General features: G+C 38.4%; 1 protein-coding gene across 6 annotated transcripts in view; it reads left to right on the top strand.

Annotated features, from left to right (window-relative positions):
* fmnl3 (formin-like 3) overlaps positions 1–27,562 on the top strand; it is a 48,228-nt gene that overhangs the window by 9,593 nt on the left and 11,073 nt on the right. For 4 of the 6 annotated variants that reach the window (XM_079587384.1, XM_079587383.1, XM_079587382.1 and 1 more), the window contains exons 2-17: positions 12,003–12,086; positions 12,861–12,941; positions 13,978–14,054; positions 19,179–19,262; positions 19,614–19,748; positions 20,928–21,036; positions 21,279–21,355; positions 22,341–22,434; positions 23,314–23,388; positions 23,475–23,585; positions 23,771–23,920; positions 24,821–24,922; positions 25,884–26,226; positions 26,842–26,925; positions 27,114–27,238; positions 27,331–27,533. In XM_079587384.1, coding sequence (XP_079443510.1) covers positions 12,003–12,086; positions 12,861–12,941; positions 13,978–14,054; positions 19,179–19,262; positions 19,614–19,748; positions 20,928–21,036; positions 21,279–21,355; positions 22,341–22,434; positions 23,314–23,388; positions 23,475–23,585; positions 23,771–23,920; positions 24,821–24,922; positions 25,884–26,226; positions 26,842–26,925; positions 27,114–27,238; positions 27,331–27,533 — 1,934 coding nt within the window. The remainder of the gene's footprint in view (positions 1–12,002; positions 12,087–12,860; positions 12,942–13,977; positions 14,055–19,178; positions 19,263–19,613; positions 19,749–20,927; positions 21,037–21,278; positions 21,356–22,340; positions 22,435–23,313; positions 23,389–23,474; positions 23,586–23,770; positions 23,921–24,820; positions 24,923–25,883; positions 26,227–26,841; positions 26,926–27,113; positions 27,239–27,330; positions 27,534–27,562) is intronic. The other 2 variants (XM_079587386.1, XM_079587385.1) reach the window with 1 other exon arrangement.

The raw sequence follows: 27,562 nt of genomic DNA, 5'->3' as shown, positions 1-27,562 counted from the left end.
GATTTTTATTTTTAATTATTATGAATATACATTTTATTATTTTTTATTTTAATATTTTATTGTAGCTTTAGCCTATTTTTAATATTATTATTGTACGTATTTTTATTATATATTTTATCTACTTCAAATTATTATATTTTATTTATTATATTCAACTTTAAGCCCAAACTACAGGTGCTGGTCATATAATTAGAATATCATGAAAAAGTTGATTTAATTCAGTAATTCCATTCAAAAAGTGAAACTTGTATATTATATTAATTCATTACACACAGACTGATATATTTCAAATGTATATTTATTTTAATTTTGATGATTATAACTGACAACTAATGAAAATCCTAAATTCAGTATCTCAGAAAATTTGAATATTACTTATGACCAATACAAAAAAAGGATTTTTAGAAATGCCGGCCAACTGAAAAGTATGTACTGAGAAGAGGCGCGCTCAACTCCCAAACCGTTTTTGGGTGCGAGTATTAAAAAAGTTGCCAAATAAAGATGAAAAACCGCACTCTCTAGTTATATCTCATATATTTATTTATACCATGTCCACACAGACGCGTTTCAGCCTAAGCCATCATCAGTGTGTGTGTGAAACACCAAAAGGATTGCTTTTTAAACATCACAGGTGAACCCCATTAACGTCATCAAATCATCTGCACCGTCAGGTGCATCAGATTACCAACATTATAAAAACTTTTGTGTTAATCTTATTCTTAACTCTCTTTTTGTTTGACCAAAAAGAGAGTTAAGAATAAGATTACACGAACACAAAAGTAACATACGTAATCACGACATTAGCCTAAGTCACCTGTGGCTAGACATTTGAATGAATTTGGCCATGATATTTGTACTTTGAAATTTTAAGGCATCGAGTTTGTTAAATCTCTTCAACGGGGTGGAGATAGGGAGCGCTATCTCCTTCAACGAGAGGCTTTTTGGATTTATACGGTTCAAACAGTATACTCCAATGGTTTAAATGAACAATTGGCTTTAAATTGTTTCTTGTGAAACATTTTGATCTGAAATCAATTTAATTTTTGTGTTTAAATTTGTGTTTGATTTATAGTACCGGTAATTGTTCATAAGGGTTACATGTGAGCATTATCTATGGCCTGTTTTGTTGTGTTATTTCTTGTGTGTTTTTATAATGTTGGTAATCTGATGCACCTGACGGTGCAGATGATTTGATGACGTTAATGGGGTTCACCTGTGATGTTTAAAAAGCAATCCTTTTGGTGTTTCACACCACACACTGATGATGGCTTAGGCTGAAACGCGTCTGTGTGGACATGGTATAAATAAATATATAAGATATTACTAGAGAGTGTGGTTTTTCAACTGAAAAGTATGAACATGAAAAGTATGAGCATGTACAGCCCTCAATACGTTGGGGCTCCTTTTGCCTGAATTACTGCAGCAATGCGGCGTGGCATGGAGTCGGTCAGTCTGTGGCACTGCTCAGGTGTTATGAGAGCCCAGGTTGCTCTGATAGTGGCCTTCAGCTCTTCTGCATTGTTGGGTCTGGCGTATCACATCTTCCTCTTCACAATTCCCCATAGATTTTCTATAGGGTTAAGGTCAGGCGAGTTTGCTGGCCAATTAAGAACAGGGATACCATGGTCCTTAAACCAGGTACTGGGAGCTTTGGCACTGTGTGCAGGTGCCAAGTCCTGTTGGAAAATGAAATCTGCATCTCCATAAAGTTGGTCAGCAGCAGGAAGCATGAAGTGCTCTAAAGGACCTCAGACCTAGTGACCTAGGACCTCAGAAAACACAGTGGACCAACACCAGCAGATGACATGATGGCACCCCAAACCATCACCGACTGTGGAAACTTTACACTGGACTTCAAGCAACGTGGATTCTGTGCCTCTCCTCTCTTCCTCCAGACTCTGGGACCTTGATTTCCAAATTAGATGCAACATTTGCTCTCATCAGAAAAGAAGACTTTGGTCCACTGTGCTTTATTAAATCCAGAGTCAACGCAGCCGTCTACCAGGACTTTTCCAGAGCACTTCATGCTTCCTTCATTTTCCAGCAGGATTTGCACCTGCCCACACTGCCAAAAGAACCAAAACCTGGTTCAATGACCATGGTATTACTGTGTGATTTCATGTAATATTCTAATTTTCTGGGATTTTGATTTCGTGGGTTTCATAAGCTGTAAGCCATAATCATCAAAATTATAACAAATAAAGGCTTGAGATATCTCACTTTGCTTGTAATGAGTCTATATAATATATTTGTTTCACTTGTTAAGTTGAATTCTTGAAAAAAATCAACTTTTTGATGATATTCTAATTATATGACCACCTGTATACTTCGGTTTTTGTGCATTATGCAAGAGTCCGCGTTCAGTGCGCATGACGCAAATTTCGTCACCGGAATAGTGCAGCCTGATATTTGTAACAGCGCATAATTTGTACACGCAGGTCCCACATGCGCATTGAATTTGTTTTTCACCAACCAGTTGTTCCCATAGACAGTATGGTTGTTCCCCACAAGCCATTTTCTCACAGTAGAAAACGGAAGTAAAGAGACAGAAAAAACAACAACAAAATATCGGAGACTACAACACCAACAGAAGCTCGAAAAGTGATTGTGTGAGGGGGTTATGAGAAAGCCGAAACATTAGTTTAAAATAATACAAAGAAATTTTTATCGGTCATAACTTCTGGAGAAAAATAATGCAGACACTGGACAAAGATGAACATTTCTAGAGCGCATGTGGGGTACGCTATCGAATGGAGTATACTTTACGTTACAAAAATAAGTATACTTTGGGCTTAAATCCTGAATGGTTTGGAATGGGGATTGTTTGTGTTTCTTATATAAACAACTGGTGGGGGATGGTGTGGCAGTTCACTAGTACCTTGACCTCACTCTCTTTCTGTGGTGGGTGGATGGGACATTTGTGTTTTGTGGATTTGCTTTGTTGTGATTGCCTGGTTCAGGTTACTGGTTAGGATTGGGAGATTAGGTGTCATTGCAGTGAATGGAGGACAGCATTTTCTCACACTCCATTTTGTCTTGCTCAGTGCCAGGAGACTTTCTTGAGAACTGCCCCGTCCTCATTTTGGTCAGAGTAAACTGTTACTTTTAAACTAAATTTAAAGGTGGAAGTCCCCCTGGGCTTGTGATACCCTTCATGGCTGAGGTGCCTGGCGCTTCTTTCTTGTATTATACATTGTTTCAAAGAATAAGGAACAGAAGCTTCAAGACTTTGTATTGATGTGGTTTTGTAAAATACGAAAATTCACCCATGAACCCAATACTGTCGTTTACATGTGATATGTGATGTCATTGCTTAAGGTCATTTTCTTCAATGAGACTCTGTTAGTCATTCTTCCGGGAATGTCCTGCAAGATGGTCCATAGACCGATATATCATTTTATGTTCAAATATAAATAACATTTATTCCAAATATTATATTATATTATTAAATTAATATCTAACTATGGTATAATAATGATCAGCTAAGTATCATAGATGGGTATTATCTTTTAATGTTAATAAAATTAGTCCATGTTTGTCGTAAGGCCAGTTTTTTCAACCAGGGTCTACAAATGTACTGCAAGAGGGGTTGTTTTGTAAGGAAAGAATGGTTGGAAAGTTTTAATATTTTACTGATTTTTAATGACTGTACAGAAGGGTTTCTTCAAAACACACTTTTCCCCAAAAGTACCAAACAATTTTGGAAAAATGGGAGGAAAATGCTTCAGCTCAGTGTGACGTTCAGTAACAGCTTTTGTTTCCCATTCAAACTCGCAGTCCACTATATCTGGCAGGCTTGGTGTACATTCCTCTGGTCCTGCGTTGACGCTCGGCGCCTGGGGACCTATTAGGTAGAGCTCAGTAGCTGAACGGCGGAGACGGTTTAGATGGGGAGACGGTGTGTGTCTGGCGGTCTGCTCTGGTCTAGTCGACTATGCAGACACATGCTAGATCCATTGAAAGAATGTAAGATCCCAGACTTCCCCCCTCATTTGTCCTTTACTACAGTAGGCTACCTTTAAAACTGATCAAATGGAGTGAAGTAGGAGACTCTACCTGTTGACTTAGTAGTCAAAGAGACATTTAGATCAGTTTGTAAACCACTCTTATTGGCTTTACGGTTTAAATTACATTAAGCTTGTAGGTTTAAGTGGGCTCTGGAGGAGTTTATGTTGGATGTCTCCCAGAGTTTAGGCTCAGGCATGGGAGCAGTCACTCGGAGCTGTGCATGGGCGCAAAACATATTTGCATTGTTTGTGTTTATAAATGCAGCTAAGAATTTTTGCTCACATGAACTCCCACTGACCTCTCAGAGCGGACGGAGGACCGGCCAAATAAGGCTGTAAAAGTGTGTGGCCCTCTTTTAAACATGCCATAGCTGTCCCCCTTGGTGAAGACTAATATTTGACCACATTAATATGGGTAAGAAGGGACATTTTGATGCCGATTTGTGATGGTCGCCCCATAAGCAGAGTCTTTTATCTGTCTTTTAAAGTCAATACGAAATAAAAATTGACCATAATTACTTTATTAATACATGTGCCTGGTCTTATTATGAATGATTAATCAGTGCATGTTCTTTTAAAGAAAAACAGGTTTGTTTTCATAATCTTTCATCAAAAATAGCAACTTAAATATTGTAAATAATATCAATTGATAACAATAATACAAATTTCTCCATCTCTGGTCTGGGATGCGTATTAGGCTCCAGCATCCACTACAGAGGACAGGACATAATTATTATTAATTGTAATATAATATAAACACTTAAGTAATACTAATGATAATAATAAAATTATGATTTAAAAAAATATATAATTCTATCTTATTTTACTCAGAAATGGGACATTTTTCTAGATGTTTTCAGATGTTTCTCTTAAAGTCGTTTATGACAAATAAGGCAATTCTTGATGTAAAGTAAAATAATAGAGCTGTGAAATTAATGTGATTTAGTCTTTATTTGGTTTTGGAAAACAATGCCAAGAAAGAAGTGTTTGAATTCAAATTGAAGTTTCTTCCTTTGGTGTATTGGCAAAAATGAGATATTGTTGAAAACTACAGAAGGTCAGATTTATATCTATAGAAGAAAAAAATTGTGAATACATTTCATGTTGACTTTGAAGAGTTTACATTGGTATTTCTGGCAATGTTACAATTCATAAACAGGAGGCCAAACCTCCAGATGAGAAAGCACAGATTGGTTTCTTTGACTGTATGTTGTCTTCCTGTCTGAACTGTGCTCTCCATCATGTGTGGTGTTTTGTAAGGAGGGCTGTGCGTGACTGGGGTTTGTTTCCCCCTTCTGTTCTCTGTCTCTTGGGCTCTTTACTTCTCTTCATTCTCTGCAATCTGATACCCAACAACAAATCAAGCTACTGTTCTCTTAAGACGCATCTTTCTGTCCCCTTTTGCCTGTCCCACTCCCTCATCCGCCAACTGTCCCAATTTCTATAGTTAATTTTCCCAACTCCACCTGTAATTTGTAGCATGGTCTTTGCTCACTTTAGTTTTCAGTTATTCACACGGTTCATCTCATTACGGGTCCTTCCTTTCCCACACTTCTATTCCTCTTTTTTAAATTTGTTTGGTCTTATTAGAAAGGGGTTTTCCAGATTTGTCATACATGTAAAACCTCATGTTTCCAGAAAATAAAATACACTACATTTGAGTATTATTATTTTTTACTTTAGTGTTAAACAGCGAGTGTAACCGATAGCCACAGTCTATTGTTCAACATAATAATTTGCCAAACAACTCAACATGCTAGAGAAAGGGAATGGTTCTTTGTTGTGTCCCCACAGTCACCCAGTAGCAAACAGAGGCTCTTATTGTCCCTGTCGTGGGTAGCGTCACTCTATTCTGGAAGTAAAGAGCTTTAGGGAGTTGATTTTATGTTTTATTTTCAGACATTGGTTCTACTTTGAAAATTGAATGTATTTTCATCTCGCATGTAAGATGTGGGTCTCTTTTTAAAGTTATTATGGCAGGAAAACAAGACTGGACTTTTGTAGTCAAAAAAGTCAAATTAGATTAGCAAAATTAGATTAGGGATTGCCAGTTAGCTGATACTTTTGCTCTAGCAGAGTAGCAAGGAAGATATTTTGGAGAAGTAGAACATCTGGTGTTTTTTGTTTTGTTTTGTTCTATCATTCATATTTTTCAACATGACCACCTTTTTATATTGTATAATGTTTGCTGACGTTTCATGCTGAATGTGTGGGACTTTTTATGCCAAAATAACATGTTCTTCCTTTCCAGGAATTGACAAAGCAGTTTCATTCCATTGTACTGTGTCCCATCTCAGTGGTTAGGACCGAATTCAGCATTTTGCTATTTCGGACTGCTGTTTTCAGTGTGGCCCGGGGTGTACAAGCTATTTCTCATTCAGCTCTATAAATATTAAAATCTTCATAGTGTTTTCTTTGATCTTACTTCAGTGAGTTTTAGCATTGATGGTTTCCCCTTTGATTCAAAGACGTTTATGTGTTCTATGTTTTTATGTATGTTTTATTTTTACTTAAAAAAATTATTTTACTTTGTGGTGGTGTAGCTCTCCAATGGTTTGGCTAATAATATCTGTGCAGGAAGCTCTTGGGCCCTGAGAACAACCCCTAGGGTAAATACTGCAGAATTGAATCCGAAAAGTGAAACTTATTTACTTAGACACTCGTTTCTGGTCCAGAAAACAAAGAATCCTAAAACTCAGAGAGCTACTGTAGATCAGATAAAGACTCATCTGAGCTCTTTGCAGCCGCTGTTATCAGTGATGCGGCACCAGATCCTGGATCATCATGTGAATGGAGGACTGGAACCTCTCTGTGTTCTAAGTGCCCTAATTACATATCAGACCAACAAATGGTCACTAGGCAGTCCTGACAACCCAGCAACAGACATATGGCCAGATCCAAACTCTGACTCCTATTATATGAAGCTTCCTTAGGTTGCTCTTTCACATAGATATATACACTAGATGTCGGCTTGGCTACGGCAGTTCATTGGAACGAATGCGTCAATAGAGCCACCATCTTGAAACAGGGGAGCTCCTTATCTTTAATGCATCAGCGTCAATGTAGGAAAAGGTCTAACGGAAATAAAATCACCATAAATCGTCATGAATGCGATTTTCTAGTTTTTTTGGTTCGTTCCAACGGTCAGACATGTATTTATCATTGAGTCCAGTGAAAATGTAAGGTTTTAATATTAAGATAATCTACTTCTTTTTGTCTTACAAACCCCCTGACAGGTGTGTTGGACCATGGGTGTGGAGATTCTTCAGTTGCTTTGTTTGACGTTCTGCTTAACCTGGATGAACTAGGCTGCTGGAGAAAAGGGAAATTGTTTGAGCTTATAGGGCCATGTAATCAATTAAAAAATGTTGTGTTAAAAAAAATTGCTGTGACAAACTTTTGGAAGATGATCAGTAAAATTAACAATGGATGGGGTCGCTCATTGCCGTAAACGGATGGTCTGTCCAGTACTGTCAAAATCTTCAGGCCTGCTATTGTCCATGACTGACGTCTCTGTTTATCACTTGAGAATCTACAAACAAAACGGAGACTGAATTCGGCCACACAGCGCCAGTCAGAGAAACTATTGAATAGAGACCAAAACAACTGTCCACATTTCCAACATCTTACATTGATATAAATACATTCTGTTCATTGTCGGTTTTCCTAACTGTCAAAAACGAATGGGTAACTAGCTAGCTAACTAGCATGGATTAGCTGCGGTCGTTAACCAAGGACTGAAACAAAACAACGTAACCAGAAATATAATTTCGTGACATTCAATATCATAAAACACATTCTCACTTTTTGAAATGTAATCCCTTGCTGTCTGGTTTTTAGATTTCGTTCGTGTGAACATCCATACGCATCACAAAAGGCCGGCATCATCCATGAATTCGAAGTACAGGCGGAGATAGGAGCGTTACCTAGCTACTTCCTGTGACAAGACCCCTGTTCCAAGATGCCGGCGGTTTTGACGCATGCTTAGAACCCCAAGGCGACTTCTGGTGTATATATATATGGCTCTTTCATAGCTTAGGAGTCTGGAGCCCTTTAAGTATCAACTTTGTTTCAGATGTTTCTCATAAAATTGCTTATGAGAAATAAATATACACAAACAAGGCAACTGTTGACTTGAAGTAAAAGAATAGAGCTCTGGAATTAATGTGGACAGCAAAGTATTTGGTTTTGGGGAAAAAGATGAGGACATGTTTGAATTCATATTGGAATTTTTGACTTTTGATTCCAGACTTATATGAGACATTAAAATCTCTCTTTTTATATACATAGCATAGGCTATATGTAGAGACATTTTCTGAGAATTGGGACATTTAAGAAAAAGTTTCAATATACTGTTTATTTTCATTTCTGCGAGGTGAAAAATATGAGAGTAATGAAATTATATTTTTTTCAAACTGGATTTCATCTACAGCCTCTTTTGCTGTTAACATAAAAATGCAGTATAGTTGATATTTCCACAGAGACTGGATGCTTTCATATTGACTAAGCATGGATGATGGTATTTTTGTAGGCTTTGTGTCCTTTCTTCCTCAAAAACAATGGATACGGTTTGTTGTGTGAAATGTTCGGAAGCAGTGAGCTCATCAGAAAGAGCTGCCGTTTACGTCATTTATTACATGCTGCATGCTAACAAGTGTAGGAGTCGCCCACTCCATCTTTGACATTTGAGTCGGAGAGAGTAGAGAGAGAAAGATTTAGAGAAAGAGATCAAACTTTTATCCTTCAAGAATGTAAAATCTATATGCTTTGTCAAAGAGAAGGGAATGGAGGGAAAATGGAGTGAAATAAAAGATGAAGTGGGATAATTTATAGCCCAAATTCATTACTGTTATAAACATGACACATTCCTTCTGTAACTGTGGACATCTGGAATGCACAATGTCGGTCACTACTGAAGAAAAAAAAAAAACATCGGAAGGGGAATTGTGGGAGGGAATGGTAATGCTTGATATTTTCACAGACAGAGCCAAATAACATTCTCCAGGGTCTCTTTTTACACATTGTCATTTCTGCTGAATTTTGTTAGCTTTTCAGACATTACAAACCCTAGTCATCATAATTGGGATGTCTTCCAGTCGAATGTGGTTTCAAACAAAACAAATTTACTACATGGTCAGTTGAGTCTGTCTGCTGTTGTATTAAATGTTGGAAGCTGAACTGTCTGAGAAACGCATCGGATTTATAACTCAATTCCTAAATCTACAGCTCCATTGTAATTGAACAGCTGTGGACTTTAATCCTGAATAAACTTATAAATTATTATTAATTTAAAAAAAACTTTTACTAATTATGTAACATAAATTATGTTTTATTGTGTCATTTTTCTGATATTATAGATTACAATTTGATAAAAGTGCAGTTGTTTAGAACATGTACTTTTACACATGTTCGGTCTTCTGGTTGCTTTTGCGCAGCTGAAAACTAGCAGGTGGCCTTCGCGTTCAGACTTTTAAGTGCTTCGAAGAATTGGTTCAGTTGATTAAAAGAGAATTCACTTATGACCTGATTTTTTTTTGTGAAACACAAAAAACTCACAGGTTATTAGTTTTCATTAGTCTGACTAATCCTTCACTGAATGAACTCTGCTGCAAAACTGTTCTGAACTGACAAGAACTCAGTGTGATTGACATGGTAATGGATATGACAATGTTGATATGTTTGGTTTGCTACACTGCTGCTGCTGCTGGTATTATTGCTGCTGGTGCAGACCAAGTACGGGACTTGCTACTACCAATACATACACGACACACTGCTGTGAGCAAGTAAGACATGCTGCTGCTGTACAATATAGCTTGAATTACCCGTAGCAGATCTATACAGGTGGAGCTGGGGAAGGTGGAGGGTTTCTGAAAGCGTGCTATGCTGCTACAGCAAATGCTGACCAGTATTTGAAGGTTGAGCAGCGAGCTCATTGGCTTCTGATACAGCAAGAACCAATCAGCTGTGCCTCATAGAAAATGCTGGGATTTTATGCAGATTGAGTTAAAGGATTAGTTCACTTCAGAATTAAATTTTCCTAATAATTTTCTCACCCCCACGTCATCCAAGAAGATGTTCATGTCTTTCTTTCTTCAGTCGAAAAGAAATTAAGGTTTTTGAGGAAAACATTTCAGGATTTTTCCCCATATAGTGGAAGGTCCAAATTGCAATTTCAAAGGGCTCTGGAATAAGAGTCTTATCTAGTGAAACGATCTGTCATTTTCTAAAAAAAAAAAATATATATATATATATATACGTAATGTAGATTTACGTAGTGCGTTGTTATTCGCAGAGCTAGTGGAGGACAAGCATTTGTGGTTTAAAAGTATATAAATGTTTCTTTTTTTTTAGAAAATGATCGATCGTTTTGAAGATAAGACCCTAATTCCTCAGCTGGGATCGTGTAGAGTCCTTTGAAGCTGCATTGAAACGATTTGGACCTTCAAACCATTGTGTATCCTATTAAAGTCCAATATAGGGAGAAAAATTCTGAAATGTTTTCCTCAAAAACCTTAATTTCTTTTCGACTGAAGAAAGAAAGACATGAACATCTTGGACGACGTGGGGGTGAGTAAATTATCAGGAAATTTTAATTCTGACACTACTATGATACTGCATTCACCACCTGCCTTTCCTGAACTTGTCACTGAATATGATTCATATGGGCTTGTGGAAAGTTGTAATCACTTTACAGTGGAAATAAAATAAAACAAATTCTTTCAACACACAATATTCACTTTCCACAAATCATCGAGTCAGAATGACTTTAAAAAAAAACATGTTGTTTATAATGATGTGGTCATGTAATTTCACTGAGATTAAATGTTGCCTTGGCTGTACACTGTGAAGCTGTTGACTTTTGGGGTGGATGAATCACTTTAATGTGGAGTGCAAGGACGTAGGTGATAGACAGATGCCCGGGCGGGTGTTGATATGGGTGTGAATGGCATCTTCAGAACAAACACCTTTTCCAACTTCAAAGGGAAACCCGCTGAGAGGTCTGTAACATGCTGTGATAATCTGGCCCAGTGCCTATCTGCTGTTCGCTATCTTTAATCACAGCACAGTCTCAGGTTAATAAAGGGAAATTCAGTGTTTGTTGGAGACAGTTGTCAGCTCACACCCCACAACTGACTCAGCGTGTGTTCCACCATTAAAGACATTTAGAAGACAAATCACTTACTGATCTGTTTGTGGTGCAAACGTGACCTGAAATAAGAGAGTAGTAGGCCTATGTGCAATGTCCTGCTAAGAAGTGGCATGAAGTACACAATCATATATCAGTAGAACAATAGCATTATTATTACAATCACACTGATTTATAAGAATTATGAGATCATACGTCAGTAAGTCTTGAGTCAGTGCGATTTTTTATTTAACGAAATTTATACTTTTATTAAGGAAGGATGCATTAAATTGATCAAAAGTGCTATGATACACAGTAACACAGTAGAAACATATACTTTTACGTAATTGTGTAATTCTGAAATTTTGGCACGTAATTCCGTTTTGGCACGTAATTAATCCTGCACTTGTGTTTGACGTACTATGGACATGAATGCTACTTCATGTAATGCAGTTTGTTGTGTAACTTTCTAACAACCCCTTAGTAAACACATAACAACACTACAAACTACTCAGAACACTATAGCAACTGCATAGCAACATCCTGGCAATCACCCACAATTGTGGCAGTGAGTTTTGCAAAGGCAAGCACTGCTCATAATTTCCTTCATTTAGTTTGAGATGAAGAATTTGGTACAAAGATTTTCTTGATGTCTGACTCTGAAGATAAATATGATTTTAAACAGGATATAAGAAGTCAGCACAGGACGTGAGATCAGAGATTGCAGGGTTTCTTGTGTCTGGGTAGAAACCACTGTGACCCAAGGAAAACGACCACAGAGACGTCTCTGCAAGGTCGTTGCCATGGGTACATGGAGAAATACATGACTTCCTGTGTGTTCTGATGCAAAAGCGCTCTCTGTTTTTCAGAACTCTATGAACCTGCCGCCAGATAAAGCACGTCTCCTCCGGCAGTACGATAATGAGAAGAAGTGGGACCTCATCTGTGACCAGGTACAGCCTCCACACACAGGGACCAACTTTTATGCCACACCCTTGCTTCTGTAATGCAGTCCAGAAGAACATACCTCTGAATGTTAAGAGAACAAGTTGCTTTACATTTGATAGACACTAAGATTATTTCTTACTCAAAAGAAAAGGTAGATAATAGGATTCTGAATGACAGGATGTCATTTAAAGGAACAGTACACCCAAAAAGGAAAGTTCTGTCATCATTTACTCACCCTCATGTTGTTTTAAATCCATATTCTTCTATGAATCTTCTTTTCCATGCAGTTAAAATGATGTTTTCCATTAGTCATATGGATTATTTTTATGAACATTTTATGGTGATTTTGGTCCCCATTCATTGTAATTGCATGGAAAAGAGCAGCCTGTACAGTCTTTAGAATTTCTCCTTTAAACTGAGTTTATACTGCCATGCTGGCTTGGAATAACATGAGGGAATTTTTTAGAGAAACTGTCCCATTAAGTAAAATTGCACGTCTTGTTAAATACAGGATCATGTAGAAAAAACAATGACTTCAATGTCTTGTAAAACTATACTATTTATAAACGTCTAGTCATGCATCTTGACAAATCTGTGTCGCTGAAAAAGGGAGTTATAGTTACAATAACAAAATAGTTTTAGAATAATGTAGAATCCTTTTTTAAACAAACAACATGGACTGTTAAGAATATATGTGTTAGATAAAACAGAACATTCATATTTTATCGGAGATGTTTAATAATCTGTGTATAACTTTCTCCCCCTCTTCTGTGTGTTAGGAACGTTTCCAAGTGAAGAATCCTCCACATACATACATCCAGAAACTACGTGGATATTTAGACCCAAGAGTCACACGCAAGGTCAGCATCATCCTCTAGAAAATATAACCAATGTCTGCTTCTCAGCTGGTTGCATGTGAACATGATTTACAGCAGTTAAAGTGTTTGTGTTGTTGTGAGAAATCAAATTGCCCTTCATCTCTTTTAGTGAATGTTCTTTTAAAACATATTGTAACTTTAAAACTTACATTTTTCTTCTATTGAAACTGAACTGGACAATTGGCTTGTTCTGAACTTCCACAACTTACTAAAGACAGATGAATTCTTTACAAAGAAGACTAAAATCAACAGCAGAGAAAAATAGCCCCTTTAATTCTAAAGACAGGGAGGAAAAATACATACTGTATGTAAAACATTTTTTATATACAGTACATTTATGTACAATATATAAATTGTTTAAAATTTTGGGGTCAGTAAGATTTTATTTAATTCAGCAAGGGTACATTACATTTAAAATCAAAGACATTTGTAACAATGCAAAAGATTTATGTTTAATACATAAATGCAAATTAATCATCTTTTGAACTCTCTATTCATCAAAAAAAAAAAAAAAAAACTTAACAAATGTATCACAGTTTCTACAAAAACATTGAGCAGATAAACATTTTAACTGTTTTCAACATTGATAATAAGACATGTTTCTTATTCAAAGCAAATCCGCATATTAGAATGACTGAAGTAAGGATGCTGAAAATTCAGCTTTGCCATCACAGGAATAAATTACATTTCAAAATATATCAAAAAATAGAAAACGGTTTTATTTCACAATATTACTGTATTTTAACTGTATTTTAGACAAATAAATACAGTCTGGCTAAGAATAAAAACCTTCTCCTAAAAAAAATATTTAATAATCTTACAGACCCCAAACTTTTGAATGGCAGTATATGTGCAGGACATTAGTGTTGACATTTTAATCGCTAAAAGGTTAACCATAAATGTTGTTTTACCCGGCACTAGTTGGTGTTTATTGAAATGTTTAAAAATAACTTTATTCTGGTGAAGTTGCAGAGTTTTCTCCAAGCATGCCAATAATCATCAGTTTCTCTGTGTGCAGAAATTCCGCAGGAGGGTTCAGGAATCCACCAAAGTCCTGCGAGAGCTGGAGATATCGCTGAGAACCAATCACATAGGGTGACTAATTCCGGTCTCCTCTCATTTAATCCTTCTTTTACATCTCTTCGTCTTGCGCTGATCTCTACAAATACCCTTCCCAGCAATCACCCGGAGTAACATCCCATGATCCTCCAGTAACCAATGCAGTGAGGTTATGAGGCTCCTGTATACAGTGTGGGGAACAATAGCACTGCTAGTGGTATGGGTGGGAAGCTGTGGTATTGTTTGGCTTTCCCCCTCTAAAGAATCACTCTTTCTTTGTTCTTCCTGTTGTAGAAAGCTAGAGGTAGTGTTTGCCCGTGCACAAATCCCTGCTGTTGGGCTGTTCTGCCAGCTTCCCTGTGCTTATAGCACTGTCTGTAGACCTCGGCAGCGTCCAGATGGTTTTTATTCATCTCGTCCCTCACACACAACCCCCTTAGCAGCTTTAGCAAGCAGGAAGCTGAGTAGTGTATGCCGGAGAGCCAGGAAGCCTGGAGCATCCAACAATGTAGTGTGTGAAAGGACACGTACACACACACACACACACACACACACACACACACACACACACACACACACACACACACACACACACACACACACACACACACACACACACACACACACACACACACACACACACACACACACACACACACACACACACACACACACACACACACACACACAAAGGTTTATAACTCACATTGATGAATACAGACAAAACACTGACACAAATCTGCAACACAATGAGGTACAATGAAACATTGACAACTGGGAACATCTTTTCACTGTTTATATTCCGCTTTCAAGGACACACACACTTATACATACAAAAAACAATGTGTTGTGAAACTGTGAAGCCATTCACATACGACCGCATGCTTTGTTACATCCGTACCAACTGGATGAACCCATACACAGACACAAGCGTTGGGAAGTAACTAACTAGCAGTAGTGCCATTACTCACTTTACTGCATATTTTACAATAGTCCAGCTGTTTTACATATTACGAAATGCTACAGTGACATATTACAAAATGTCACATTGTATTGTGCATTATTATAGACAGTTGAGAGAATTACTGTAAGTCAGTAATCAAACACACTCACACTCAAAAACCACTGGGAATTTTTTATTTATTTTTTTGGACCTTGCAAATGAACGATTCAAAAATAATGCTTAATCTGTCTCCACATAGTAGCAAATATTTGTAGATATTTTTTGTAGCAAAATATTCAGTTACATGCTGCTGTTTGGTGCTATGGTCTGTTTTTCAGTAACTCAGTTATATAAATTAGGTTGCATTCTAGTTTGTGTTTGTTGTATTTAGTGTGAACTTAGTCGCTAGGACACATTTCTCAATACTTAGGTCACTTTTTTTAACTCTTCACACAGTTCTCCAAACCAACTTTCAGCTCACCACAAGCAGTTAATTTCACATTCAAAATGCACTAAAACTACCAAATCACTTCATACATGTCTCAAATCAACACATTCTTCCATAACACTAGCAAAGGTTGACAGCCAACAAACACACTTTATCACCCACAAAACAATGACCTAAAAAACACTAACAACAGGTAACTTTATAAATGCTTTCTTTCTTCTACCTCTCTACTGTTTAGAATTCACTGCAATAAATGTTACCAGAATGAATCAGACATGATGCAGTATGCTTCAATACTTTATTATTTTTTTATATTTTTTTGTCACTGTTTTATAGTAATTCCAAAGTACAAACATTTGTCTACACACATTTTGAAAACTGAAAACAGTAATTTGCTACATTTCAGTAATATTATCATGGACACTCATCTAATCATCACACCTGTTCGTTATCATCTCATTATCACTGTGTATTTAAGTTGTTCTGTTTCGTCCTTCAGTGGTCGCTTGTTGTTGTTGTTGTTGTTGTTGTTGTTGTTGTTGTTGTTGTTGTTGTTGTTGTTGTTGTTGTTGTTGTTGGTGGTGTGTAGACATGCTGTTACTTTGCCTTTGTGGATTACCTGAGGTTGTTGTCATTAAGGGACCATTTTTGTTTATTGACCCCTTTTTGGACTCTTGTGACAGAACAACCGACCTAATATGGATTATGCTGCGAAATTTACTGCTGTGGCACAATTTATTTACCTTCACTGAACATTTCTGTCGTCTTGCCGTCACCAGCAAGACCCTGAAGTAATTTTTCTGGATCGGGGCCAATTATCATAACCCTGTAGACCTCCCAGACACCTCTGGACTAGACTGGAGGGAAGCCATCATCCGGTGTCTGGAGAGCATCTACCCCCAGTCCAGAACACAGCCAGACCCAGAGCCCGTTCCACCACCTTCGACCACGGAGAAATCGGAGTCCCCCAATAACGGAGTGCTACCGTCTACTGCGACACGTGAGCCAGAGCCCGAGATGAAATGGAAAGAGCTGAACCGTGCGGTGAGTCTGACCAGGGGTGTGAGCCCACGACACTAGAGGTTGAGGGAATGCTGGTGGAAACTGAGGACTGGCTGATGGTCTTCAATGCGGACGTATAAACTCGGTACTTTATCGTCGCTGTTTCAAGACCGCACTGAGACCTGTATAGACTGAATTATCTGCCCTTCATCACTGTTTTAAGAAAGCACTACTATCGAGGATTCACTAAATCGAGAACGATTTCCATCTGCCGCCATCACTGCAGAGATCAGCCAGTCCTACAGCCCTGCCTCTGCTAGTTGTTTGCAGCCCTTCGCCGTCTCTGGGGATGCCTTGCTGTGACATCGAGCCTCAGGTCGTTCAACCACCAGCAGAGCCTGTGCAAGAGGATCCTGCGGCTCTGCCTCCAGCATCTGATCACTTTGCTCCATCTTCCGTAGTTCCACCGGCTCCCCCTTGGCCAGTCGTCACTTGCGGGCTGTCAGCTACGCTCCGTTCCTCCACCTCTACGGCTACAGCAGGTTCCTCCTTCCCTTTAGCTTGCCTCTGTCCTCCATCACACTGGCTCCGCCTCAGCCCTCGGGTACTCTGGCTCCGCCTCAGATCAACATCATGGTGGTGGCATCGCCTGGGTCTCCAGTGCCAGCGCTCAGTTCCATCGGCTCTCTGTCTGCGCCAGTGGATCCTTCGGCCTTGTCAACATTGGTCATACCCCAGTTGTCGACTGTTACACCTTGGCTCCTCCCTATGTCGGCACTGTGGCGCTCGTGGTTGGCTGCATCGGCATATCATCGTCATCCTCACGTCACTATTCCTCCATCGCCATCTCCTGTCACTATCCCTTCGCCGCCCCCTCGCGCACCTCCCCACCCTCACTGCTCCCTCATCTGTTTGTTATTGTTATAGCGCGAGGTTGCGCCTTCCGGGAGGGGGCGTAAAGTCACGAACACTCAGTTATCTCTGTTTTTTCATTGACTTTTAGTTTATCTTCAATCACATGTGTTTCTTTGTCTTTGTTTCCCACCAGTCATCAGTTGTCATGGACACTCATCTAATCATCACACCTGTTCATTATCATCTCACTATCACTTTGCATTTAAGTGTCTCCGTTTCACAATTGTTGTTCATGTTTGCATGTAGACACGGTTACTTTGGCCTTAATCTTCATTGGTTACCTGAGGTTATTTTCATTAAAGGACCCTTTTTGGACTCTCCTCTATCTTGTGACAGCCAACTACTTAAGTTTAAAAGGCGGTAATTTGAATTACTATACATTGAGTAGCTGTTCAAACTACTGTTTCAAAGTATCTTCCTGAACACTCATACACACACACACACACACATGGAATGTGAGCAAAATCTCAGAAGACACTGGTAAAATATGATTCTGAATTACTTCCTTTGTCTTCTGTATGAGCCATAAATAACCAATACACTCCTCTCCTGCATTATTAAGAGCTAGGGGTAATGTGTTTCTCATTAAGAACAAAAGGAAAAGAATAGGCAGGCTGTTTTCACTGACTTTTTGGGGCTGGATGAAATGGAACAGAGGACTGTTTATTGCATGTGTCCGATCCCTGGCCTCTTTCCGATGTGCTACTCCTTGCTTTGCCAAGACAATCTGAAATAGCATCTGGCCGGACAGGAAAAGAGTCTAAAGGGGAGCGGGGAGGGGGAGGTGGTAGACAGGAAGCTGATGATCGAGTGAGCCCCCACCACCTTTTCAATCTGAAAAGTCTGTTTCTTGCTCAGTCCCACTTTTTTTGTCTGTCTTTCCTGTGCTCTTTTGGGAGTCTTGTAGCTTTTTTCTGAAGCGTCCATGGCCCTTTAACAATAGCGATAGATTTCAACTAATCATTACAGCTTGGGTTTGAGAAGTAAAATAAGAATGAAAATGAGAGACTGGCAGGAAAAAAAAGAATGCATGTGTGTATATAAATGAATGCTTGCTCAGGGGAGGCAGTCTAAACACTCCCACTGTCAGAGATTTAACCTCCTCTCTCAAGCTATGATCTCCACGTTCCTTTGCTCTGCGTGGTGGGAATTCCTTTAGCTTTAAGTTTCCCCCCAGAAATCTGGAGCTAAATGAAGGAAATCTAAAACTAGCCTCTATTCTGGACTTTCCATATTAGTCTTTCCAAACCAGTCAACTCTGAGCTTGATTTTTAAAGTCAACATAAAACAACATTTGCTACCTCTATATTTAACAATAAAAAGGGGCTTGATGTTATCCACCAGTGATGAATCATTACCAAAGAATCCATGTTTACTTGTCAGTCTTTTAAGATTCACTTGACAGAGGTTTAAGTTTGATGTCATGTCGACAGTCTAGAAAAATATCTGTTTTATTTATTCACTCCTTTTTAAAATCTTTGTCTCTGCCTTTCATGTTTTCACATATTTTTAGTCTTCGTTAATCTGATCTGTTTGTTGAAGTTTGGGGTCTGTAAAAAAGATACGCAAGAAACGTTTCTTATTATTATCAATGTTGAAAACGATTGTGCTGCTTAATATTTTTGTGGAAAGAGTGAGACATTTTTTCAGGATTGTTTGACGAATAGAAAGTTCAAAAGAACAGCATTTATTTGAAATAGAAATCTTTTGTAATATTCTAAATGTCTTTACTGTCACTTTTGATCGATTTTATTAGATCATTGCTGAATGAAAGTAAATATTTCATACTGACCCCAAACTTTTGACTGATTTCAGTAGGATGTTAACATCATCTGTCTCTTTAATGTGGCAGGTGGGTTCGTGAGTTCCTCAATGATGAGAACAGAGGCCTGGACATCCTGGTGGAGTATCTCTCCTTCGCCCAGTGTGCCGTCATGTAAGTGACACACCCTAAAAGCAACCAACCACAGTCAACTTCACAACACGCCAATCCATGCACCATCTTTAGGACATTTAGGCTAAAAGATCCCAACAAGAAGCCAGGCTTCCGCTGTAGATAAGGACCGTGATGATGAATTCACTGTTGTTGAATGATTATGAGGGTGCTGAAGGCCTCGTTGTAGGTGCGCTGCATTTTGTTTTGCGCTGTGTTATGCCCTGCTATATTGTGCTTGGATGGTCCTGTGCGGCTCTCTGCAAAACCCTGGACCCCCTGTTACTGAGCTCTGTCGCTAACCCTCCCCACCCTTACCCCCGCTCTGTGCGGTTCCCTGTGTATGCGGCTCAGGTTGGATTTTGAAGGGCTGGAGATTGGCGAGGACTTTTCGCTGGACAAGGCTAAGTCCTGGAGCAGGTCCATTGAGGATCTGCACCAGAACGGCTGCAATACGCTGGTGCGCTCTGCGCGGCAATCCGTCCTCCGGTATGTACTGGCCTGCTTGTGCTTGCTATGCTCTGCCTCGCTTTAAAATGACTGTATGTTCGCTTATGTGATAACTTGCATTGGTTTGCAAATAAAAATTTTAATCAAATTAAAATGGCAATTAAATTTTTTTTTTTTTAAAGAACTGGCACTCCAAGAACAGGGTTAAAAAAGAGCCTCAAAGTCCTAAAAAAAAAACACCTATAAAGCCAACCCTAATATTTGAAATGCAAATTTCTAAGGCCTCTAAATTATCACCATGATCAAAACTCAATCTAGTTCATGCCTTCTGTCATGTGATTAATAGTTTATACTTTTTTAGCAAGTAAAAAGGCCTTTTAGTATCATTTAAAAAAACGTCCATCTTCAGGTCATGGTATATGTGTGTTTTTGCTGTGAAATATTTACTGATTTCTAAAAAGTAAACCTAAGAATATTTTTTTATCTTTCATATTGTTAGTAATATTATTGGGAGATATAGAGTGATAACTGATATTTATATGGATCTTGAGAAGTCTGCTATACTGTTTTAAAGATCTTATGATTTGCATTACAAGCTATCAGAATTTCATCTACATTTTGGTCATATTGATATCAGCAACTGGCCCTATCTGATCAGTTTATCAGTTTTGACCACTGAATAACACTGAGGGGTTTTCCCCCCTCCTTAAGAATGAGCTCCAAATTCTCCTATATCATTTTGAGCCATAAAGGCCTGATGTATCAAATATGTTTTTTTTTTTTATATACAACCATTTAATGTGTTTTAAACTAGCTACTCATCCTAGGTTAATTTTATGTTGGATAATTACTATAATAAATATAATAGGTGTTACATCAAAAACCTTTAGCCTCTTTTTGCATTGTTTCATGAGTAATTCAACCCTATTTGAGGAAAGTGTTAACTATTGTTCCTGACTTGTCACAGTTAGCTTCCTGTCTCACTTCACTGGTTAGAAGAGTGCTCATGTTGTGATAGGAACATTAGTGCTTTGCACCGAAACATCACATGCGTGCATTATTTTGCCATCTGAGCCAAAGCCACACTTCCTGAGGGTAGACAACTCACACGAATGAAAGTATTTCTTTATGTGGCGTGTATGATTGCTTGTTTGTGTGTGTGTTCTGTCAAATCAAACACCGCATTTGTGAACTACTAACTTTGTCCTTTTATTACAGCTATGGCTCTACTGCCAACAGCAAAACTATCAAGAACTCCAGATTAGTCAGTCAAAAGGATGATGTGCACGTGTGCATCATGTGCCTCAGAGCAATCATGAACTATCAGGTACAGGATGCACAGACCTGATTGGTCACAAAAACCTCAGGGATGTCTGCCCATTCTGAAACTGCTTCTTAAAGTAGTATGAACCCTTATCAAACACGAGAACTAATCCAGATTGTTTTTCATATCAGTGTCTGTCCAATTTACAAAGGCAGCACAACATTTTTATTCAATAACCATTGCATTGGGGTAAATGTTTTTTTTTATACTCAAACAAACATTGCTTTTTTCTTTTGTCACCCTAGTATGGTTTCAACCTCGTCATGTCTCACGCGCATGCGGTCAACGAAATCGCACTGAGTTTGAACAATAAGAACTCAAGGTAAGAATTAAGGTATTGTTTAACCGTTTTAAGGGACATTTACACAGAACATGTTTTTATGTTAAAAAAAAAAGAGTATCAGGGCAATGAAATTGGAAAAAAGCAAGGTCTAGAGACAAATTGTTTTACTACTGCTAAAAAGCATGTGTGAACAGTCACTTAATATGTCTTAATATGTCGGGTTTTCACTGTAAATTATATGATGACTTGATCTTTTTCACCTCCAAAATCTGTAGGAGTATTTCACTGTAAAATTACATAAAATGTTTCATTAGGTCTATTATACTTTTTCGTTGTATAGAATATGGGATCTTACCGTTAACCAATTAACAGCCTTTTACCATAACATTTTGACAGTCTTTTACCTGTAATTTAAAATTATGATAATTTTCTACAGTGTAGGTAACTAACGGAGGAGCCTGTTAAATGCAATAGTTTCAGTGGCCTTTAGTTGTCATTAGGCTGTGAAGTTGGAGAGTTGTGCATTTGTTTGGTAAGAATGAACTCTTTAGAGCGGATTACTGTCAGTCTGACTAATTTCATTTGTAGTGAAAGCTTAGATCATTTCAGACTGAAGCATGGAAAAACCCCAGCCTTTCTTACATCTTGAACAGCATCATTCCTTGAGCTCAATGAATCACGTGCACTAATCTATCACTCAATCACAGCTGTAAAGTTTTTTTTTTTGGATTGTGTCATTTCAAAACATCTCTGAAAAAATTACCCCACCTACAATTACTGATACTCAACATCAGACCTGACCCCTATGAGAGACTCAAGATGAAAGTGCGATATCACATTTCTGATTTTGAAAATTGTATAACAATGGACACAAAGCTGCTGTTCTCCCTGAAGGATAGATCTAAGCAGGTGTGGGTGGGTGATGATCTGTCAAGTTGGTAATGTTACCCGTCTTATTGTGCGATTCCTGCTCTGCCACTCTAGGCCAGTTGAATGCTCACAGAAGCTTTTGTTCTGCTTATAGAACAAAGGCGCTGGTCCTGGAGCTGCTGGCTGCTGTATGTTTGGTGCGAGGTGGTCATGAAATCATCCTCTCAGCGTTTGATAACTTCAAAGAGGTAGATCCTGGGATATATACACCTGCATGTGTGTTACAATAACCACAGATGCTATATTAAATGTTCAAAAAGTTGTTTTGTTTTAGTTTGTGCACATACAAAGCCAATTAGCTGGCCTTTTTGTTTTTGCTTCCCAAATGCATTTGTGGGAAAACACATCTTAAGCCAGTCGTTTAATTAAACCCACATCTTTGATAAAGATCTGTGTTTTGGGGGGATTGAATTGCCTGCAGACTCAACCGTTCACTCAACCTCTCAGTTTTGTTTGCCTAGTCATTTAAATACCGGAAACGGGCCAATTATCCCGTAACTGTCCGACTCTATCCTGAGAAAGTAGGAGAGATAATCAACACAGCAGTTACAACAACGCTGTGAGAGAGACTAGAATAATATGCTGCCTGCAGACTGGCAGAACTACTTAGTCTTCAAAGAGTCTGTGGTTGAACTAACTTTGAATTTAGACTAATGAATTAAACGTTCCACATTGAATTCAGCGGGGCATTATTGACCTAAGCAAGAAGCTGATTGAAGTATTTTAAATAGTAAGTGATATTGTTAATAGCAGCATATTCTGCAAGTTTCCATTTTTCCAGGCCTAATGTTGCTCCTTTGCCCTTTTGATCCCCTTTCTTTTTCCACAAAGTCTATAAAGAAGTCTGACTTTTTCCTGATCTGAATTCTCCATCTCATCTTCTCTGAACCCCATAACCTCATACCCTGCTGTTTTGAGAACTAGAAAACTGAGTGTTCAAAGTAGGATGTTTATTTGTGAGGATATTAGAGTTGTAACTATCACATTTCATATTTAACACTTGAAATATCTGACTGTACTCAGGGGTTACTGTGTTTCTGTGATTGTCTAAATACAAATTTCTGCAGGTTTGTAAGGAGAAGCACCGCTTTGAAAAGCTGATGGAGTATTTCCGTAGTGAAGATGGGAACATTGACTTCATGGTAGGTGCATGAAAGCACTTGGGTATTGTTGTACCTGTTTGTTTGTGCGAGACATGAATGTGTTTAACGGTGTGTCTGTGTCTCAGGTGGCCTGTATGCAGTTCATCAATATTGTGGTCCATTCGGTGGAGGACATGAACTTCCGTGTACATCTGCAGTATGAGTTCACTAAGCTGGGGCTTGATGACTTCCTGGAGGTATTTAGTCAATGTTCAAAATACTCTAAAAGTATTCAGTGTTTAAATGGGCAAGTCAAATGTTCAAATGTGTCTTTTTTTATTTGAAATACTATTAAATAATTAAGTCAAACAGAATATAATCTTAAACTCTAAAGAGTAACCACATGATAAAACTTTATGAAATCCCCTGTGTTTCCTATCAGAAATCCAAGCACACAGAGAGTGATAAGTTGTCGGTGCAGATCCAGGCTTACCTGGATAACGTGTTTGATGTCGGAGGTTTGTTGGAAGACGCTGAAACAAAGAATGTGGCCCTGGAGAAAGTGGATGAGCTGGAAGAGCATTTGTCTCATGTAAGAACCATTAGATACTCCCTTTCCTTCCATTGCTACATTTTATTATTATTTAAAAAAAGAAATAATGTGTAGAATGGTAATATAATAGCTGCACTCCTGTCTTATGTTTTTCTTTTTTTTACGAATCCCAATTTGTGCACTGTGAGCACAAATTAACCTAAATATAATTGTTTAACAACAAGGGTGGGCGATCTATCCATCCATCCATCCATCCATCCATCCATCCATCTATTTTTGTAGCAGTAAATTTTGTGATCAGTTGGTCATGTTGTCACTTCTAATATCTTAATGACTTCACCCTTATCAGAGTTCACTGAGTTCAGGGAATTCAGAGTTATTCCCTATCATTCACCACCACAACATAAAGCAGCACACACAGCTTAATCAATCACTTTTGGTGCAGAGGGATCTTAAAATATAATTTATAATCTGACTTGCAGACTTGGGCTTAAAAGTGCTTAGTTTAGCACACATTGGCCTGTAAATCTAAGTATGCAGACAGTGTGAAAACAAACCTCAGATTGTTCCTCTGATCTTGATCAGTAGTGGGCCTTTCTGCTGGACTATGTTATGCTCATAGCAAAGGTCATGAAATGAACAGAGAATCCCACAACAATCCTTTTGCTCTCGCTGGGGGTGGAGGACAGAATTCCCCAAATATTCCACTATGTGTGTAATCTCCACTGCTTCAAAAGTGAAAGTGCTGCCTCATCTGCTGTCATACTGCTGAAAAAAATTCTCTTTATTGATCCGTAAGAGAGTGAGAGACACAGAAGTAGCTTAAAAGGGTATGGGTAGATGTTTTTAGGATCAATGCTCTTAACTGCTCTCTCCTCTCATTTTTGTTCCGCCACCTATCTCACGCTGTCATGTTTGCTCCCTTTCTTTTTATTCTAGGTGACAGAGAAGCTTCTAGATGTTGAAAATGAGACCATAATGAAGGTAGCAGACCTGGAGAAACAGCTGTTACACAAAGACAAGGAACTGTCAGCCATAAAGGTAGGCCACGATCACTCGCTCTCAATATCTTACAGTATATCACCTTCACTCATTAGCTTGACATGTAAATAGCTCATATAATTATTTATTTATACATAGAAGTATAACATATAATATGAATAAGTAATAGGAATGATGGTGATAAATTTAATCAAGAATATGTCATTAGTAAGGACTGATTATTCATTATTTGTAGCTTTTGCATGGTCTGGTTACTAGATGTATAAATGTTTAATAACATACCATGATTTAATTAAATAAAATGCTGATTTTTTTGGGATGTTTACCATGGTACAACCTGGTTTTATATATGCTGGTATGCTGATTTGCTGCTCAAGAAACATTTCTCATTATTATGAGTATATTTTTGTGGAAAAAAAATTTGTAGTTAAAAAATCGTACTGACCCCAAACTTTTGAATGGTAGTGTATATATTATGACAAATGTATCATTATCAATAAAAAAAGTTTAAGAGCATCATAATATAAATATTTTCTTATATCACTCACACTTTGATTTAATTTAATTCATAGTTAATTATGATGTCATGTAAATTGAATGTCATGTAAATTCTCTGTAAAATCTCTCTCTCTGTATATATATTTATATTTATATATAAAAAATGCTGTTTCATGGATAGTGGAATTTTGTTGTAATTGCAGTTCATCATTACAGACATTTACCCAACTATAACAACGTTCGCTTCTGAGAACCCCGAAAATGTTAAAAAGATGTTTATCAAAATATAGTATCACATGCAGTATCATCCAAACAGGTTTTCATGACTCACTTTGAGTCATAACCAAACAGAATGTGCATGAACAGAACCATATTTAGTACTCAAAACAGAACTGACAACCATCTATCCACCATAGTATTTTTGGGGGAAATTACATATGTTGTATGTACCCCAACATCCCTGACTCTTGACTGCTCTTCCTTCCTTCCCATGGTTATCCAGGAGACGTATGAGTCCGCCAGCACACAGGTGCACACACTGCGGCGGATGATCCAGGAGAAGGACGCTGCCTTCCAGAGGCACAACAACATCGAGAAGCGGCTGCTGGAGATGGAGCAGCAGGGCACCATCCGTTTACGCAAGCAGCCTGATGGGGACATTGCCATCGAGGCTCTGGGTGGTGGAGCCGCAGCTGGAGCTCCTCTGAGAGACCTGAACTCACTTACTGCAAGCATGAGTGGGACTGGTGGTCCGGGTGTCACTTCAATCGCTCCTATTGAAGCTGTTTCTCCACCCCCGCCACCGCCACCACCACCTCCACCTGCCCCACCGCTCCCTTCAGAAGGTACTCAGAGAATAGCCAGGAAAAACAATAGGGTGAATGTGTTTTACATTCAAAAATCCCTGCAATTTTACCCTTGTGTATTTGCAGTATAAACCTTCCATAAGAGGGATAGAGAGGGAGATGCTCACCAAGGCTGCATTTATTTGATAAAAAATATATTGCAGCATTTATTTGAAATAGAAATCTTTTGCAATATTATAAAGGTTTTAATTACTGTCACTTACAATCAATTTAATTAATCCTTGCTGAATAAAAGTAATTAAAAAAAGCCCACTGTCAATGGAAGGCGGGTATGTAGGGTTTCCCTTGAAGCTCCAGATTATGGAGACTTTATTAGAGTTATTGTAGAGTAGGATAAATAGAAAAACAAGGCAAAGCTGTGCACGCTGTTTCCCTCTGAGCTATAGACCTTCAAATGTACAAGTCGTTGCACGCTTAGCAGGAAAAGGAAAAGCTAAGGGTGTTTCCTTTAGCTAAGGAGCGGTTTCTGCTGAGGAAGCAGCTGGACTGGAACTAACTAAATATCCATTAAGCTTCTGACAGTTTAGGAACCTTTTTTAAGAGAAAAATGAAAATAAACACATGCTAATTTATAAAATCTCTCTTGTGTTATAGTCGAGTGTGTTCCTATTCCTCCTCCACCTCCTCCACCTCTGCCCGGATCGTCACCATCAGTCATCCTTAGTGTTGGCTTATCAGGTAATACATAATTAAAAATAGTAATAAGAAAACTATCTACGCTCCAATTTGTTGTCAAAAAAAGATCAAAGTGCGTGACAAATCAGTCTCATGATCTTGTCATACACAATTATATAGTATATACATATATATATATTTTAAGTTAGTTAAGGTATTGTATGATCCTTATGTTTCTTCATCTCTCATAGCCATACGCATCAAGAAACCCATAAAAACCAAGTTCCGCCTTCCTGTCTTCAACTGGGCCGCACTGAAACCCAACCAGATCAATGGCACCGTCTTCAACGAGATCGATGATGAGCGTGTGCTTGAGGTAATATTGAGCTTGAATCAGATTTCCACATATTTTGAGTGTGTTCCTTCAAACTCTCCATTCATCCTAAGTGCTTTTGTTCTGTCGTGTAGGAGTTAGATCTGGAGAAGTTTGAGGAGCTGTTCAAGACTAAAGCCCAGGGTCCTGTGGTGGATCTGTCATGCTCAAAGAGCAAGGTTTCCCAGAAGGCCATCAATAAAGTGCAGCTACTTGATTCCAATCGCTCGAAGAACTTGGCCATCACTCTGCGCAAGGCCAACAAGACCACAGAGGAGATTTGCAAAGCCATTCAAACGTACGGACATACTCAAGATGTGTCATATT

The sequence above is a fragment of the Phoxinus phoxinus genome, assembly GCF_949152265.1.
Source record: "Phoxinus phoxinus genome assembly, chromosome: 18".
Classification (NCBI taxonomy): Eukaryota; Metazoa; Chordata; class Actinopteri; order Cypriniformes; family Leuciscidae; genus Phoxinus; species Phoxinus phoxinus.
Note: the sequence above shows the minus strand (reverse complement) of the source record. Positions and strands in the feature narration are given on the sequence as shown.